The sequence below is a fragment of the Schistocerca cancellata genome, chromosome 3 (assembly GCF_023864275.1).
Source record: "Schistocerca cancellata isolate TAMUIC-IGC-003103 chromosome 3, iqSchCanc2.1, whole genome shotgun sequence".
Taxonomy (NCBI): domain Eukaryota; kingdom Metazoa; phylum Arthropoda; class Insecta; order Orthoptera; family Acrididae; genus Schistocerca; species Schistocerca cancellata.
In genome coordinates, this window is record NC_064628.1 from 795,905,184 (window position 1) to 795,924,144 (window position 18,961).

The 18,961-nt window shown below is 37.1% G+C and overlaps 1 protein-coding gene across 6 annotated transcripts in view; it reads left to right on the forward strand.

The window, feature by feature from the left end:
- LOC126175857 (uncharacterized) overlaps positions 1 to 10,723 on the forward strand; it is a 32,462-nt gene extending 21,739 nt beyond the window's left edge. For all 6 annotated transcript variants that reach the window (XM_049922865.1, XM_049922866.1, XM_049922869.1 and 3 more), the window contains exons 9-13: positions 1,532 to 1,642; positions 2,070 to 2,131; positions 8,231 to 8,290; positions 9,486 to 9,722; positions 9,837 to 10,723. In XM_049922865.1, the coding sequence (XP_049778822.1) occupies positions 1,532 to 1,642; positions 2,070 to 2,131; positions 8,231 to 8,290; positions 9,486 to 9,722; positions 9,837 to 10,246 (880 nt within the window). In that variant the 3' untranslated portion in view covers positions 10,247 to 10,723. The remainder of the gene's footprint in view (positions 1 to 1,531; positions 1,643 to 2,069; positions 2,132 to 8,230; positions 8,291 to 9,485; positions 9,723 to 9,836) is intronic.
- The last annotated feature ends 8,238 nt before the right edge of the window (positions 10,724 to 18,961 follow it).

Below are 18,961 nucleotides of genomic sequence, written 5' to 3' on the forward strand. Positions count from 1 at the left end.
ATTGATGATAGGTCACTCCAGCTCCTGATGAGTACTTAAGCTGGTTTTGACCTTAATAAAAATCCAGGCCATTCATAAGTAATTGGAAACTGCAGCTCTTAATGTGTAGTGTGACTGATATATTTTGTGTAATATCATTGGGCATAACTTTCAAAATTACTCAGTTTTGCTATTATCTGATGTTGCTTCCAAGCTGCATAGTGTTACATATTCTTTCTTTACTTCGTATGTAAGTTCAGTTTTTCCAGGTATGTAAAACATTAATGTATATCATATTAATGCATTAACAATGACACTTCCCAGTCCACCTAAAAACTGCCTGCACAGTCTAACAATGCTGTTTCCTCAATTCAGTAGCCATGAGGATAATTTACACAAGTTTTTGCTCTTTGTCAGCATCAATTGATGTATAAATGTTTACAGTAGGAAATTGGGATTACAGATATGCTATTCCTAAGTTGTAGTGGTAATTAAATCAATAAATACCTTGGTTTTAGTTCAGATACTGTTGCCTTGACTAAAGGGTTCTGCTGCTATCAGGTTTACAAAAAACACCAACTTCTCAGCAGTGGATTATTATATTCTTGTACTAAACTGTTATCAGTGATGATGATTCTCTTCGTTTATGTAATAAATGATATTTGTTAAAAATGTCCACTTTCTAACTAAGGATTGCATTTAAGATTTGATTGGTTTTGTCATCTCATACTGATGCATTATAAATATTAACATTCTTGATAAAGATGTATTTGAATGTAGTCAGTTCACAAAACAAATTGTACGTGAACAAACAAGGAAATAAGTTGAAGTCTTGGCTTTTGCTAGTGATTCCTTCCAAAACACGCATGCACCCGTGCGCGCACACAGCAGCTATATTACAGCAAAGAAAGATTGCACTGGCACACCTTATGGCAAAGTTCATAAGGTAACATTACAACTGGCCTAAATATGTGAATTAATTTAAAGTCTTCAAGCAACTTGATCATTCTGAAAGCTCCCTTAATGAATATGAGATGTAATTTTAGAAATCAAAACACGAATTGTATTGAATGGTTCATTGAACAGATTTGTTAGACTGTTGAACTAGTAACAATAAGTTACAGATTTGTTTCAGTGTAGATCCAAATCTGTCAAGTCTTAGAAGTATATTTCAGCAAATGGAGTGGCCTGTCATTATTTCAATACTCAGTTTTCGGATAACACAACTCTTCAGGCATGGTGTACCTATTACCTCTTTGGTGTTCATGTAATATGTCATATTTTGGTAGCTGTGAAGGTGTTCTTTTTAACATCAGAGGTAAGGTTGATATTTGCTTACACAGCTGGTTTCCTTCTGCAATTTTATCCTTACTTCTAATTTTCCAACCCTAGCAACTTCCTACGTGTACTAGTTATTGAAATTTTTAAGTCCTGTAATGTTCTATAACAACTTCAAACACAAAGCTTATGTGCTGTGCTTCATTGTTGTACTTTCTTGCAAATTGTAAATCCTAGGCATTTTCTTAAACTGTCCCATTTTAATTTTTTTCAGATTGAATGTTCTATTACAAGAAATAGGTTCAGAAAGAGACTCGAAGACAATTATCTTCGTTGAAACTAAGAGGAAGGTGGAAGATATCACAAGGAATCTGAATAATTATGGGTAAGCTGGAATCCTTATTGTCTTCTGTAAACTAACAAATTAAAAACTGACCTAGAATCTTGTTTAAATTGAACTACTTAGTCCTAACAACTACAAATATTGAACGATTAATCATGTTTAAGTTATGACTCAATACATTTGGAAGTTACTCTTTCTCAATACATGGGAATTAGTGAGGCAAATCTTACTCCATGCTAGAATGGAAATATGGGGTTGCAACTGCCCAGATTTTGCCTTTCAAAGACCTGTCTATTCCCCTATGGGATCCTTCTAGGATGTAGTAAATACTAGGTATTTATTTTTGTATTTGTTACAATTTGCTTTATTCTCCTTGAATTGGCTGAGGTTCTCAGTCTTTTTGTTGTGAGAAATGTTTTGTGCGTAGTTCCGCGATATATGAGTGTAATATTTCCCTTACATTTTGCAGGTTCCGTGCCATATGTATGCATGGAAACAAATCTCAACAAGAGAGAGATTATGTGTTGAGAGGTAAGCATTAATTGCCCTTTCTCTAGAAAGTATTGTGTAAATAAGTGTAGTATGGAATAAGGCGGCATTGTGTAAATATGTCATCCTAGTTGTGCACTATCTATTTGCGTGACTTCGTAATGGAAGTAAAATCTTCTGTGGATTGTTGTTAGTCTCTTCTTACAGTTCAGGGGGGTGAAAATACCTTCAAATATCTATAAATATGTCTACATACTTCTAAAAATAAGTTGTCCTTTCATAAAAGTCCCATGTCGTGTTGATGGAAATAAGCATACATAGATGTGCTAAAGGTATAAGAATAATGACCTAAACTAGTTAGTTCGTTACAAAAAATTGAGCATTTATGGTTTCTACATTTTAAAGTTCAAAGTTTCCAGTACTTCAAACTTTGAAGATGTTTCTCATTTGTTTCATTGCTAAAGTTACCACCTTGTGATGAGGATCTGCATTCCATATCAGGAGAAGCATTGCTACATTTTATTCTTTGATTGTAGTCTGTGTGCACATCTGCGTACTACAAATAACCATAAAGATTTTGCAGATAGTACAATATTTGCTGTCATTTGTCCCAACCCCATCTAGACATGAATGATTAGGAGGAAGAGTTTGTAACCCTCTGTACAAGGTCAACCAGTGATCAAACTGCTATAGAAAGGAAGCAATTTACATAATTCCTGTTGAATTGCAGGAAGTCCATATTATAACGGAAGCATGCTCTCATACCTATGTCGCTGATGCGTGTGAGGTTGAGCATGGAAGACCTTTTCTTTACAACTGTTTCACTCTGCCTTGTGACAGTTTTAGAAGGCCTCTCGTGCTTATTTTTACATTTGGTGACGATGTCCATTGAACTTCCAGATTTACCTCCCAGTCACATTTGTTGCATGTGTTTTAAGATCCTCACTTATCCCCATTTTCAGCCTAAAGGTAATTTACCTCATTGATTTCAATACCTGCAATTACTGATATTGATATTGTCCTTCATCAACTCTGTCCTTCATTTACAGTGAAACCCCCTATGTAAGTTTCTCAAGGGACCACAAATTCTGAACACTATAAAGAGGAAGGCTTCCAAATAATTATAAGGAATTACTGAAGATCGGGTTTGACAAATGGTGCCATAGATGACGTTTTAAATTTTCACAACATATATTCATTGCTAATAATCAATGTATTGACTGATTAGTTGTTTTAATTAAAACATGGGGCTTGGTAGGTGGATGGGTGAATGTAAATGGATCAGTTTGTACTGTAAAAAGTTACAACAGATTCTTCAGATGGACATCATTGCCCAAAGCTGACAGGTGGTATCCCGTTCTTCAGTATATGAGGGCACAGGGTCATCTTCCTTGTCACTTTCATTACCACCATTATTCTCCAAGCTTCTCTCTGCAGTCAGCTCCTCAATGCTTTATACTCCTGTGGTTGCCACATTGTCTTCCACAGCCACAAAGTCCTCAAAAGTGACAGAATCACTGCCTATTAATTCGTGAAACTCTTGCAAATCACTTAAAACATCTTCCACAGGAGCTGCCATCTCATTCTCACAGAATCCTGCTTTTGTGAAAGTTTTTAATAGTTTCAGTACTGACTTCCCTCCACGAGTACACAATTAAATTCATTACCTGTAAAATATTCAGCTTCAGTTGTGAGCTTTGCTGGCCTCCCAGTTTTCTTTGGTCCATCAAACTCTAGGCCTTTCTTTACAAGGGCTGTCCTATATTTAACCTTAAGGCCGTGTATTATTCCCAAGTCCAAAGGTTGCAGACGGCTGGTGCAGTTGGGTGGCAGGAAAATTACTTTCACATTTCTCAGAAAGGGTATGTCTGGTGGATGTGCCACACCTCTATCCACAAACAGCAGCACTTTCCTTGCAGCACTCCCCATTTTGGTGTCAAATTCTCTGAGAAAACTTACAAGTATATCACTTGTCATCCATGCCTTGGCATTGTTTGTATATTTGCACAGAAAACATGGAAATGTTTTTGAAGCACCTCCGATTTTTTGGCTTCCCAATAACCAAAGGTTTGTTTTTCACTGCCATCGGTGTTTGTACACAACAAAATGGTAAGATGTTTCTTGCTCTTCTTACCACCATGGCAATTTTCCCCACGAAAGGTAAATGTCTTATCTGACATTAAATTGAAAATCATGCCGGTTTCGTCAGTGTTGTCACGCAGTTTGTAGCCATGTATCAGATTAGGGAGAGTCTGCATCCACTGAGCTACAGTTGGTTCGTCCACACTTTTACTTTCTCCACATTCCGCTTTGTATACAACACAATGATGCTGTTGAAATTTATCAATCCATCCATTGCAAGCCTTAACATTTTGTATTCCTAACTGCAGGGATATTTGAAGTGCCTTCTCCTTCAAAAAAGTTCAGTTTATAGGAATGTTTGCAGCAAGTGTTTGTTGAAACCAAGTTAACAAAACTTCTCTATTTTGTTGTAAGTCAATGGTTTCAAACACATAAGTTTCGAATTTCCACAATTCTCAAACCCTTCCATTATCGACTATGTTTTTCATAATAGTTTTGTTGAAGGGCTGTTCAAATTGCTACACTAGCTCCATGAGACTCTCACCAACAGATGCCTCCACTTTATTAATAATAGAAACATTCTCTTCCAGAGAAATGTTCTTCTGCTTTTCACTAATGTCCAGTGATAAAAGCTAAAAAAAGTTATATCGAACACACACACACACACACACACACACACACACACACACACACACACACACTTACTAGACACATGAACTGTTAGCTGCTCAGCTCACACAACATACTACAAATACAAACCATAGACTGAAATGGTGCCAAAAAGATAGCAAGCAGAATGTGCATCACAAGTGACGTGACCGGGATCTGCTGCTGACATATGAAACACGCTGAGTGTGGGCTTTCTGAGCCGGTGCAAACTGTGAATCCATAGAACGGAAAACGATGCGTCTACATCCAGTCACTTTAATGTTTTAAGAGGTAAATAATTGACCAGGGTTCCAAAAATGAGCGTTACTTCGAGGAAACTGTAATATAGAGGAAATGCAGTAAAGAGGAAAATTTAACATGTTTATATGGGCTTTTAGTTGGGACTGAAAAAACATACGTAACATGGAGAAAAACATTATATGGAGAAATGTTATAAAGAGGTTTCACTGTATTAATTTAGAAGTTTTTGGCAGTGGGACATTGAATTATCCTCAAGTTTATCTGCTATAGATAATTGCATGAAAATAATTCACTTAAAACTAGCTATAAGAGTAGCTGGTGAGCATGTTATAGCAAGTGAAGTTCCAGTAACTGTCTATAGAACTTCTAAAAGTAGAAAAGCCTGTTCTTAGTTTTCAGAACAGCTGTGTCCTGGAGAAAAGAGGTAAAGGTTGGGGAGCTTGATATGTGGCTGTGTCCTTCCTCTTTCCAACACTTCCAACTGTATTACTCTTTGCTTTATTAGGAACTAAACTCTTGAATGTTACTTAACTACTTTGTTCACTTAGTAGTGTGTGTAGGTATGTCAGCAATTCAAATGTTAAAGTTGAAGCACTGACAATTTTGGTGAATTATTAGAACTGGTACCACAACAGGTTTAATTCTGTTGCTCCCTGTAGCTGGCTGAAATTTTCATTGGGTACCAATGATAAAATTTATGCTCCATACAATAAGGCTTGAATACAGTGAGCAGGTTAAGGTGTTATGGAAAATAAAGGAAACATAGTGCAGGGGTTTGAACAGGATAGATCTGTGGAGACTTGCTTCAAACTAATCTTTGGTTGAAGGACTACCATGGTTTAATTTAACTGACTGTTCCTATGCCCATTGGCAAAATTGTATTTCACATTTTCTGCGTTTACTGCCAACACTGGGAGAACATGTTTTCTGTCAGCAATGACTGGTGACAGAACTTCTGTCACTGTTTCCAGGGTTGTCACAAGTTCTGGAAATCAGGGAATTTCAAACGTGTTGGGGACATTAGAAAAAACGCTGGAAATGTCTTGTTTTTGACTGTTGCCTGAAATTGTTTTACTGGGATGTCGTGCTTTGTTGCTGGCTGGGCACAGTTGAGTATGTGTGTTGCTTCCTTTCTTATTGCTTCTCCCCTACTCACACTTTTGCAGTCAGTGCTGCCACCTTTACTTGCTGCTAGCCTAGCAGCTGCTGATGGGAGGTGTGAGTAGTATTTTGCTTGGATCTGATTGTCAGATTGTTGACGCTGCAGCTGGAGACAATGGTTATGTGTACATGAGTTGTCTTAAGTGATTGCGTGAATGTGTGCGCAGTCTCGTTTCCTGACAAAAGGCTATGGCCAAAAATTTAGTTCAGAGTGTGATTCTTTTCTATGTGCTTGTTTTGGCTCAGCAAAACTTTACAGTGAGCTGCTACCTATCTTCATTAGTGTTGATTCTGAGTATTTGTGCAAGTTCCCTGTTGTGCAGGTAATCACTGCAGTCTCATTTCATTAACATGGCATACGAAACGTGAATAGGACTGAGATAAGCCAAAACTGCAGGCTGGGTCTGTCTGTGGTGTAATGCTGTGGATTTTCATGGTTTATCCATGGACCCAGGACTATGGTGCTCCTTAGTAGGCCACGGGTGATGGATTTTAGGAATTGCAACTGTCATACCGCAAGTACATTATACTGTGCAGCATTTATACACACTTTATTTATTATAGTAAATTTTGGCACTTTTAAGGTAGTTTGTCAGAAAGTATGGATAATACGAAGAAGAAAGTTGTGGCAGTTACTAGCAGTTTGTATGATATGTACATGTGTACTTTCTGAAACAAAAATCACACAGTACTGGTAGAATAATAGACATAAAATAGTGGGTAATAATAGACAACAATGAACATGGAACCAACATTTTATTGGTGGTCACCTATAGTGTTGGTTTGCACAACTCAGCCTGCACCTCACACATTTCTTTAGAGAGGCCTACTTTTTCTTAGGTTATTTCTGAAAGCAGAGAAGGTATTTGAAATCTGTCTTGTGACTCCCACATAATGCATTTTTTATCAGATGTGTTTTGCTTCATTGAAATAAAATAAGTGGTCTTAAACACATATACCATATGGCTTGCTTTATCTATAAACACATCCTTACTAAAGATGTTGATGTTAGTATGTAAGGTTTTTGCTCACATGTTTAGTAATACAGAAGTTATTACATTTAAGTCTTTACTTATCATTGGGATCTCAAAATATGCCAGGAAAAATGCTGAAACTTGTTTCGAAATCAGAGAATTTCACTGGGGAAACTGAACATGTGCAGTGATAGTGTGCAGATTATAGATTTTGCGAGCCTGAAACCTGAACATCTATTATTTTCCTGCTACATGAAAGGTTGCCTCATCTTAGAATAAACATGGTTATGGGAAGCAGGCATTTGTCAATATGCTGTTGCATAACCATAGCAAATGTTTGTCAGGTTTGTTCTGGTAATCTACAGAGCATATTTGCTTGGTCGAATTAACATATGTGGGCTTCTGAGACATTCTTGTCTGTCTTCCATGATGTCTCCTGGTACATTGGTGTGCACTGCCAGAATGTTTCAGAGCAGTGTCAGTTGAAACAATACCATTCATTAATTGTTTCTACACCAGGTGGATCAGATCCATTCATTTAAAATTTCTTTATATAGTGATGAGCAGATTTTGTTCCTGCAAACAACAGTATTGTTTGTGGCACTCCTGTGGTGTCATTTTTACTCTGATATTGCTGCAATGTGGTAACAATAGTAGGCATGTCTGGTGTAAGACTACAAATTCTTTGAGATGCTCTATCATATGGTGCAGTATCATTGTCATGCCCTTCATAGGTTTTTTTTCTTGGGCCTGTGCAATGGACACTTGAAAGGGGCAACCTGTATTAATTCACTTACATCTGATAGCTGGTGTTCCTGAGAAATTTAGTCAAGTCATGAACTACCATGCAGTTGTAAATTTTGTGATCTACGTAACACAAGTCTTCCCAAGCTGAGTGGAAATTATTCACTAGCTAGAAGCTGATGTAAATTGAATTAATTGAATTACAATCTGTTGTTACTGTAAAATGTATTGCATGGCAATGGTTAAGTCACTACTGTATTTTCTTTTCCAGAGTTCAGAAGTGGGAAGTGCTCCATTTTGGTCGCCACAGATGTTGCAGCAAGAGGTTTAGGTCAGTCATACTTTCCTACGTAAAATGGTAATGTAAACAGTCTGAGATGGACGGGCAGACTGATTTTGGGATAATATTGTGATAGTAGCTCATATAGCCAGACTGGTTGATCTTGTTGTCTGCTGAATCTTTTATGCATTCGTTGAGCTGTAATGGTTCGGTATAATTTTTTGCATATATATACAATTTCCTTTATTTGCATTTCTTTCTGGTCATCAATATTTGCACAAAATAACACCACCTTAAGGGACATCCCATTTGTTTCTCACATTGTTTTATTTGTTTTCATTTATATTTTTTCTGCCTTTGAGGACTAAGTTCTTTTAGAATCCATTTATACCAGAAGGCTTTCATTTGTTTTTGTGATTTGTGCATTTGAAATACATGGAGTAATAACTCACTTAGAAGCTTCATGTATCACAGAAATGAGATGTCAAAATTATTTTAATTTGAATGTGTGTATATATGCATGCTGTTATGCAGTTCAGAAGTTACGGTGAAATGACAAGTGTTTGTTAATGTTTGTATGTTCAGCTGATAGCTTATTAGCTACAGCTTTCCATTCAGACATTAGTGGAATTCTTGTTTTAAACAGTAGTATCAATGAGATTATTTTTGAAGCATCATGTTTGTTTCTGATGTTTTATTAATCAGTCTGGTCTTTTGTTTCAGAGGCACATGCGAGATAGTGAAAGTTGTGTAAATGAAATCTGGCAGTGCCTCTGCTTGGGAAGCAGTATTTTTAGAGAGCAGTCTACAACTTATGTGAATTTTTTTGTAACATTGATGAATGATGCTACTATCGCAGTTCAGTTAGATTCTCTGCTTGATGCCATACATATCCCAAAAAACTACATACTCCAGTGCCAGTTATCCTTATTCTATGAAGTTACCTCCATAGTTTCTTCTCCACATACCACTCCCAAATTCCTGTAACTGTCAGTACCAAATTAATTTATCCTAAACTGATTTGAGGCACTGGAGTCCCTGCTGTGATGTCCATTTCAGTGCATAGCAAGTTATATTTCAAGATGAAACTATGTTTGTTGCAATTATTCCGAGTGCTGGATTTCAGGTTTGTAAAAGACGTAAGTAGTGACACACTTATTTGTAATGGAAAGTTCTTGTGCAGTAAGGTGAAATTATGCACATGCTGATCAAGGTATTTGTACTGATATATTTTTTGTTTTGCCAGATGTTGAAGGAATAAGGTTTGTGATAAACTATGATTATCCTAATTCGTCTGAGGATTATATTCATCGTATTGGACGTACGGGCCGTAGCCAAGAAACTGGAACATCTTACGCATTTTTCACACAAAACAACAGCCGTCAGGCAAGGGATCTGATTTCAGTTCTGCAAGAAGCAAACCAAGTAATAAATCCAAAGCTTAGTGAAATGGCAAGGTTTGGAGGAGGCTTTGGAGGAAAGGGTAAGCAAAATTGTCTCTTTTTCAGAAAAGAATTTGTAAATTTTGTAATATTGCAAGAGTTTGTAATATTGCAAGAGATATGCACAACTAATTTCTATGAATTATTTTTTTCAGGGCGCTTCAACAATTTCAGTCGTCGAGGGAGAGAGAATGGTTTCCGTAGTGGACCAAGAGATTTTGCTTCATCTGGACCTAGACAGTGGGATAACAAAAATAGCGGCTCTAATTCTTTCAACTCAAACAAATTTGATGGGCAGTCAAAACCATCCAGATTCAGTGGGGGTGCTGCGGCAAATAATTTTAATACGTCTTACAGTGCCAAGTCAAACAATGTATTTGTTCCCCTAACATCAACACCGAATGCTGCACCAGCAAACCAATTTCAGCATCCACCACCACCTCTTGGAAAACAACCTGTTTCAGTTAAGGACAGGTGCAATGTCCAGAGTTTGCTGAATAATCCTTACCAACAGTTTCAGTCCTTTCTCAACTCTGCACAACTGCAGCCTGTACAACAAAAATGAACTTGTTTTAGTTGCTACCTGCAAAAATTCAAATGACTGTGATTCTGCTATATTTATTTAGCTGATAGGTTGTAAATATTGATTGAGAAGCATGTTACTATTCACTTCCATTTTGTTTCTCATAAAATCATACTAGAAACACATTCCATGGCTATTTTGACAGTATTAACGATTTATGGAGACTGATCTGAGAGTTTAAAATGGTTTTGCTCTGATTTGCAGAATTTAGAATTGTTTCTCAAGAACTTCTTTCTTTTTTACTGTTAACAGATTTTTGTTTTCCAAAATAAAAGGATTCTCTTATTGTAGTACATTCAAATGTGTGTTCTGTTTCCAATGCTATGAATAAAAATTTGTTTGGTTTGAAACACTAACTCCTGTAGTAGTGCACGACTGATACAAAACTTGGCATTACGTAGTTGTGTGCATGTTACATTGTAATTATTTATTGATAATAAAATTTCTAACATTTGATAATTGTTGTTTCTATTGACAATGCCCTTTAAATTTGGTATCCTTATTTATTGCACATCATGTATACAATTGAATGAGCAGGTACTTCCCTAATGAGTATTGCAGTGCAGATCAGTTTTGTTTGGTTCAAATTGTACATAACTTGGACCTCGTAGCTGTACTGCCTATCATTGAGTTCATGCTAAAAGACTGACAGGTTACGTTGTTTACTTTCAGCTTACAAAATAGGACAAACTTGGCAATTTTTGAGACACACCACCACATAAGTTCATACCATTTTTGCTTTTATAAAGGAGTTGTGCCCTTGTATAGGGCAAAGAACGTTCCTTTTAAGTTTCTCAAAATCCAGGACAAGGACTTCATATCTTGACATTCATTAGTGAGACTCACTATATTTTGGATTATGGGGAATGGCATTCAGTGCAGAGTCAATTAACTCTATGTATTTATATGCATTAGTTTTATGTATATTTTGTGCCAAGTGTTTAGAAGTGTACTTCGTTTTTGCAGATGAGTGTTTACACAAGCAGCAAAGTCTCAATGTTTTTACTTTTGCAATTTTTTTGCTTAGTTGCGACATGCACTTCTTGAAAATGGAACTAGTCAGCCAACATGATCCAATATAAAGAATTTTGCAGTTACTTAACAATGGTAGAACGTAATTGAGAACAAATTGGAGGGTGGCTGGAATGCAGAAGTTTGTATTGAGTTTAGAAGCTACAAAATCACAGATGCAATAAATAAAATGCAGAAGAGGAAGTAAACACTGGTAAAAGTTTGCATATGGAAACAGTAGCATATCGGTTTACAAAATGTAAACATTGACCAAAAGAAACTAATAAATTTCTGTCTGGTAAAGCCTCTCGTAGAGCTTAACAACCCTCTATTAATGAATGTGCAGATCAACTCTAGGAATGCAATAGGGTGGCAGCAACTGGGTTAACTATAGATACCTATCATCCTTTTTTTTTACACACACACTTTTTGTGTGCAGGTTACTCTTCCAAGTGTTGTCAACTTGTCTTTTCATACTGGTTTGATTGTTGTCATATCTGAAGTTGCTATGTATTAAGTAGATAAGTGAGGTGAACATTCACAGGCTGACAGTACCTCTAGTCAAGAGGAAATACAACACAATTTCTCTACAGAAAGTGGAGCAACAGCATGCACATCTATGTACCTGTCAGTTTAGGATGAATGATTTTCAGGTAAGATTTCTCTGCTTGAAAATTCTTGGTACTGGTAGCAGTCATAAATTCATACTTATGACTGATGTAAATAAATTCTTTTAAGATATTGTTAAGATCTATAGAATGACTTAAAAAGTTTTGCAGAGATCATAACAAATTGAAAAGATTTGTCCTCCAACATGACAGTGGTACTGTTGAGGTTATCTTATAACCGACTATGCTGTTTGTGCATGACATTTCTGGAACAGTAATGTCAGTCTCTTGTTAATGTCCACATATAATAAAACCTGTGCAGTGTAATACATAACTGTTCACAGTAGCATATATAATTGTCATTCAGAATCGGTTTTGAAGTCTTTATATGAATTGTTACTGGATGTGTTAAAAGCTCACAAGGAATTAAATTATATCAATGCATTTGGCACGTGCTTTGACACTTTTTGGCTATTGTACGTATTATTTTCCTTGCAGATTACTCATTTTAATCCATTGAAAACCAAGCATAATTTTCACATGCTTTGAAACAAGAAGTAACAGCTCATAAATCCATTAGCAAGTCATCTGACAAACTTTTTTTTCTTTAATGAGCATATTTTAAAATTATAGCTGACATGTGTTCAATTGCATTTAGTACAAAATGCAATACATGTTGACCTTGAGTTAATGCTGCTGCATCAGCAATTATATGCTACTTTGGTGTTGGGTTAAACAAGTCATGTGCCTCCATTTTCGAAGTACAAAATAGTTGTCATTAGTGGTAGTGAACATCCTTGTCTAGAGCTTTCCTGGTTTTGACTTCATACACAATACAGAGTATTCAAATTTCCTTTGAAGAAAGATAGTGTGTTACGTCTCGGTTATCAATACCTTACTGCATAATTAAGGAAAAACATTTTATTCCCCCTCTCTCTCCCTCCACCCCTTCCCTGCTTCCTGATATGAGTAAGTGCTCTGAGCAGATTCAATGCTCTTGCTGAAATTGGCTTGATGAGCCATTTGTGATCTCAGAAACATGATCATCATTCTGTCTGAATTGTCTAAGTCATTTTGCTATAAAAACCAGGTGCATAATGTAAAAATATGTGCAAAATGTATGTGTCATCCAGTGAATGTTATAAATTTAAGGATTACGCAAAGAATAAGGTTTGTTGTAAATACCTGAATTGCAAATAATTTTTGTTCTTTCCCCTGTTTTGTAGTGATTCATCTGGGCTGAATTTGAGAATGAAATAGTCCTCATCTTACAAAGTATTTCCGAGGGATTTTTTTTTCTTTTTATAATTTTGGCTTCTATAAGAGCACTATTTAGCCATGAGAATTTAATTAAAATGACAATTAGATCAATGTAACATAATTTGCATTAAGGAGGGAAGACAGTTGTAAATGTGAGTTCAGAATATAATGGTGAGACCTGTTTAGTTACAATACTGGAAACCTGTGAAAATATATGTGGTGTCATATTAGTGGACGGATCTTCTAGAACCGAGATAGTACTGAGTGGTTTAACAGTGACTAAATCCTGGTAGTTTCTGTAAAAACTTAACTGTCGGTCTCATAACACTTGCACTGAAGGAGAATGTAATGGATGTCATCACACTGACAATGTGTCCCTGTCATGCCGATATGATGATGTGAATGGGTGGGGAAGAATTGTGATTGTAACGAACCATACAAACTGTGGGCGTCTCGCTATGTTTGGCCACGTACCGGCATAGATTTACCTTGTAGTTGTTGACTATCAGGCCATTCCACCTGCCACGAAAGAATTAACAACTAATTTGCAAAAGGTAGTTTGTGTATGGGGATTTGAGGTTCAAAGGTCTTCTGTTACTAATTGCATCTCTTGCTAGTTGGTCTTCTTTGTAGTTACGCGCAATGCCAGAATGTGATTTGATCCAAGTGAATTCAACAATGTGACCATGTTTATCTACTAGGTCCAGGATATATTTACAATTCCTTTGTTCGCTTTCTGGTAACAGATTTTTGAACACTTCGCTAGTCAGCGATTATTACTGCTTTTGAGATTGGTAGAGAGCTTACCTATTTTACTGCCTGCAGAACAGCGAACGGTTCAGTGAGAAATAACCGACATCATGGGGTAGTTGGCACTACCTTTCATCAGCAGTTTGTGCGTAGAAAGAAATGCACCCTGTATAACAGTCTCTATCCATTTTGGAGCCATCACTATAAATTTGAGTATAGTCTGACAACTTCTCCTTGAGGTATAACTTAGGTGAAAATTGCCGACATCTTTCCCCAGTGGGGGGGACTATCAACATGTTACAGGAATGTATTGAGAAGAGCCGCTACACTCATATTGAAACATTGGGAAGATTTCAGTGTGGTGAATTTTAGTTTCTAGATGCTTCCAATGCTTGTACCATTCATAGAGAAGGAACTGTAGTTTCCTTGGACGCTTGTGAATACAGACACAAAGTTTGCACACTTTAAATGTTACTAAAAACGGAATTACAGCAGTGGCGGTAAGTAACAAATGTATGAACTCTCATGCCACAAAATAGTCATTACAGCTGAAATTATTCCACCTACAGTAAGCCAGATGAATGAAGTTAAAGAACATAAGAGTAACAGGGATCTCTGTATATTCAGACAGCCATGGGAGAGGAATCACCGAAATTGTATGATTTGAACACTAAACACAACCACTTTTGTCAGACCAAGTGCATCCATCTGTGAAATCATAAAGAACTGCTCCTAATACCAGTAATGAACGATGCACGGTATTAATTGCAGGCTCCAACGACATGTATAAAAATGAACTCAAATAAGCCACAAAGTTATTAACAAAAACACTGGTGCACTACTAAAGAAACAAACAATTGTTTTGGAAATACCACACAGATTCGTCCTCCCAAGTTTCTCCTGTGTAAACAAGGATACTGAGAAAGCCAACAGGCAATATTATAAATTTTCCAAGCCTTCCAAAACACATTCTTTCCTGACACTGACCGAGAATTCCATACCAGACATGGTTTGCGCCTTAATAGGAAGGGAAAAAGTTTCATTTGTAAAAAATTGTAGGTACTATTAATAACTTTGTGAAAAAATCAGTTGAGCTCTTCCGGCGTCATGATTGACCACACCTTGATGGAGCTGTGTGGTGAGTCAATGTAGGGTTAGGTATGGCTCCGAGGACAGCCAACTTTGCTCATGTTTCTCTGGTGCCAGTTGGGACTCTATCAACAGATGGGGTTTCACTAGGTACGGCCTTCACTTAAACATGACTGGGAAGGGAAGACTGGTACAGCTGATTCATGAAAGTATAGGGAGTGGATCTCGGGGCACACATGTCATAGGGAGGAAAAGCAGGTCTTTTTTAGGATAAATCCAGACAACAGGTTCCCCTGCCTAAAGTGTATCTCCAGCAGTTTAAAAAATACTGAAACGATCACTCACAAGACAGATTTTTAACACTTCAGATATCATACATACCAGATGTCACAAAGGAAAACAGACGATTGGAAAGAGTAACATGGGGCATTTCACAGACTTAACAATCCTCCATCCAAACATGCAATCAATAAAAATTTTGGCTCCAACCTTTGAACTGCACAGTAGTTTGTAATACCGAGCACTGGTGTACAGACACAGAACTCCAACATGTAGTATTATCACTGTAAGAAAGGGCAAACTCGTACTGCAGAACTACTTCAAGGAGGATCATGCATTTATATCAGAAAAGGAACAATGTTCAAATCAGGACATGACCTCAGTACTGTAAGTGAAGATAAACACTTTGAAATATCAGCTATCGAATTAACAGGGCTTGATATCACCAAGAAATTAATCATTTTGTGTGTGTTTAGATTGAACCGTGCTCTCTCCCAACTATGTATTTCCGTCAACTTCGCTGTCTATTTGTGTTTGGTTTCTTGCCCTTGTCGCAGTAATGTCATGGTTCTTCTTCCTTCTACGTGTGGCAGCAGTAATATGTATCAATATTTGCACCGTGTATCATATTTGGTTTGGTGCATATAGTTTCCAGCAAGAGGGTCTGGATGGGGTCGGTCGGTTGTTGTGGACAAGGGAAGATCGCGCGGTACAGTTGGCTGGCGCCGCTGGCAGTCCCTATGCAGTGTCGGAGCATGTGTGGAGCTGTCCGATCGCTATGAGCTTCGTGGTTCGCTGACTCAGGACGTCAAAGTTGAGTAGTGGTTTGAACTACCCAAGCCACATCTATTCATGTTGTGCTGGTTCGCTTCGGTGGTTTGCTGTTGGGGAGGTTTTCCGGTGAGCAGCACCGAGTGGTTCTACTGCTGAGATTTAGCTGCCATGTGGTGCAATTAACTATTTTGGTCAACTACAATTTGAGTGCACCAATGGAATTTTCTGTCTTGTGGCCATTAGTGTTCTGGTTACTTGCTCTGGGCACTGAAGTAAATTCAGGCAGTGTTCTTTAGAGCGAGTTTAACTATTACCATGTTTCAAACTCAAGTGCACCAGTGGAATTTTCTGCCTAGTGGCCATTAGTGTTCCGGTTACCTGCCCTGGCCACTAATGTAATTTCAGGCCTCGTCCTTTCCTCACCTGTTGTCACTGTCCAACATGGTGTGTAATTTTGACAGATAATACGTACTCCATTGTGGATTATCATGTTTGTAACATTGCTGGTTGGGGTTCCCGTGTACTAATTGACGGGAAGCAAGTAGTTGTGTCGGTCAGTCCGTGGCTGCCCCCTGGTTGGGTTCCGACGGATCAAGTATAGTTGGGCTCACTGAAGTGAGCGAGGGCAGACCGACCTCCCTGGACGCCTTCTGAGTGCCCCCAGTGTTTAATTATCTGTTGTCAGCTATTTTAAATTTTAGGCTTATGTTTATTGTTTGTTTCTTAAAGCTTTACTTTTTTTAAATTTATCTTTCAAGCTTAAACACTGCGTCCTTCTGCCTTTAAAGATTATGGTAATATATTTTGAAATTTCGAAGTTTGATTGTGGCCCTCAGCCATTGGTATTGCACCTTGCATTTGTTGTTTCTTCAAATTATTTTATTGCTATCTTAATTGGATTTTTATCTTGTTGATTTTTAAGATTTCTTGTTGTTAAACATGCTGGCCTTCTGCCTTTAAAGGTCTATGGTAATATATTCTGAAGTTTTAAAATTTAATTGTGGCCCTCAGCCATTTGTGTTGCACCTTGTAATATGTTTCCTTTTGGGTTTTAAATTATTTTATTGATATCTTAAATGAATTTTTTATTTTTTTGAGATTTCTTGTTGGCCTTCCGCCTTTAAAGATCTATGGTAATATATTCTAAAATTTTGGAAATTAATTGTGGCCCTCAGCCATTTGTATTGCACTTTGCGTATGTTATTTTTTGAATTATTTTATTGATATCTTAATTGGATTTTTATCTTGGTAAGATTTCTTGTTGGAGGCTTTCAGCCATGAAAGAGTTGCTAAATTACAATAAATGACAATTAGAAGCAGAAACTGACCTCAACCCTTGGCCCTTTCCACAATCCTATTACCTGTTCTGCCCAGCAGGTTTAGCGGGCGTATCATAGATCTCCCAGTGGCAGTGTGGACACTTTTCTCAATAAATTAACATAAGTTCTAGATAAAGTCTCAAGTAGAAAGGTCAACATAATTCTGTGTGGGGCCCTTAACATCAACACTAATGTCGTAAATGAATCCAGCAGCATCTTCATAAACATCCTTCAAAGTTTTGGCATGTCCCTATTGGTCAATAGTGCAACAAGGGTTACTTCAATGGCTGCATCAGTAATTGACCATGTGGCCACAAATATGGACAGGGAAAAATGTGATGTAGCTGTAAAAGCTCTCGGACTATCAGACCATCTCTGCCAAATAATAACAGTAAAATCAGGCATCAAATCATTCCCTAAACTACAAGCCTACAAATGACATCTATCAGAAATCAAAATAAAAGATTTTTCAAAAGAACTAGAAAACAAAGCTGGGACAAAGTGTATAAAGAAACCAATGCGAATATGAAATTCTCCGCATTGTTTAAATTGAACTTTGAGAAGGCAATTCCAAAAGTATGCATGTCTGTGTCAACATCTCACAAAAACAGATGGATAACAGCAGGTATTAAGAAGTACTCCCAAACACTTCAACACCTCAGTTCCATGAAAAAGACTCGCAATGATCCAGAATTCTTAAATTTCTGTCATAGATACAAAAAGATCTATAGGAAGGTGATGATTGCTGCAAAAAAGTACTTTAATGACAAAGTAATATATAATGCAGAGAATAAAAGCAATCCAGTCTGGGATGTTATAAAAAAGGAAACGGGGAGAGGCAAACAAAAGCAGAATAACATACTGCTAAGGGAGGGGGATAAGCTAATAAATGATCCACAACACTTAGCAAACTATGTAAATGAGCATTTTCAAGTATTGCAGAAAAGCTACAGCAAAAATTCCCCAAAACAAATATAACACCTGTAAATAATGTTGCACTAAATACAATGATGTTACTTCCAACCACAGAGAATGAAGTCAATAAAACTGTTCAAAAAATAAAAAGTCAGTAGGCTTAGATGAAGTACCTATGTGTGTACTGAAATAATGCATAGGGATTATACAAGGCCCCTTAACAAATATAATAAACGAATCCTTCACATCAGGGACATTTCCAGAGCAGTTAAAACAGGTAGGAGTTGTACCTTTGCTTAAGAAAGGTAATGCAGAAGACATAAAAATTACCAGCCCATTTCCCTGCTGTCAGCATTCTCAAAACTACCAGAAGCAACACTGAACAACAGATTAATGAATTACTTGAATAAATACTATCTTTTAAGGGGATCACAGATTGGTTTCTGAAGTGCCAAAAATACGGAGTCAGCCATAGTAGAATTCATAAAAGTTGTACTTGATGACCTTGATAAAGATGAGTGTGTCACAGGCATATTTTTGGATCTTTCTAAGGTGTTGGATACAGTCGATCACAAGATTCTAGTAAATAAATTAGGGGTAAGAGGGGTAGCTAATGACTGGTTTCGATCATAACTATCAGATAGGGTACATACTTCAAATAGATCTAAACATTTAGTAAAACACTTACCAGA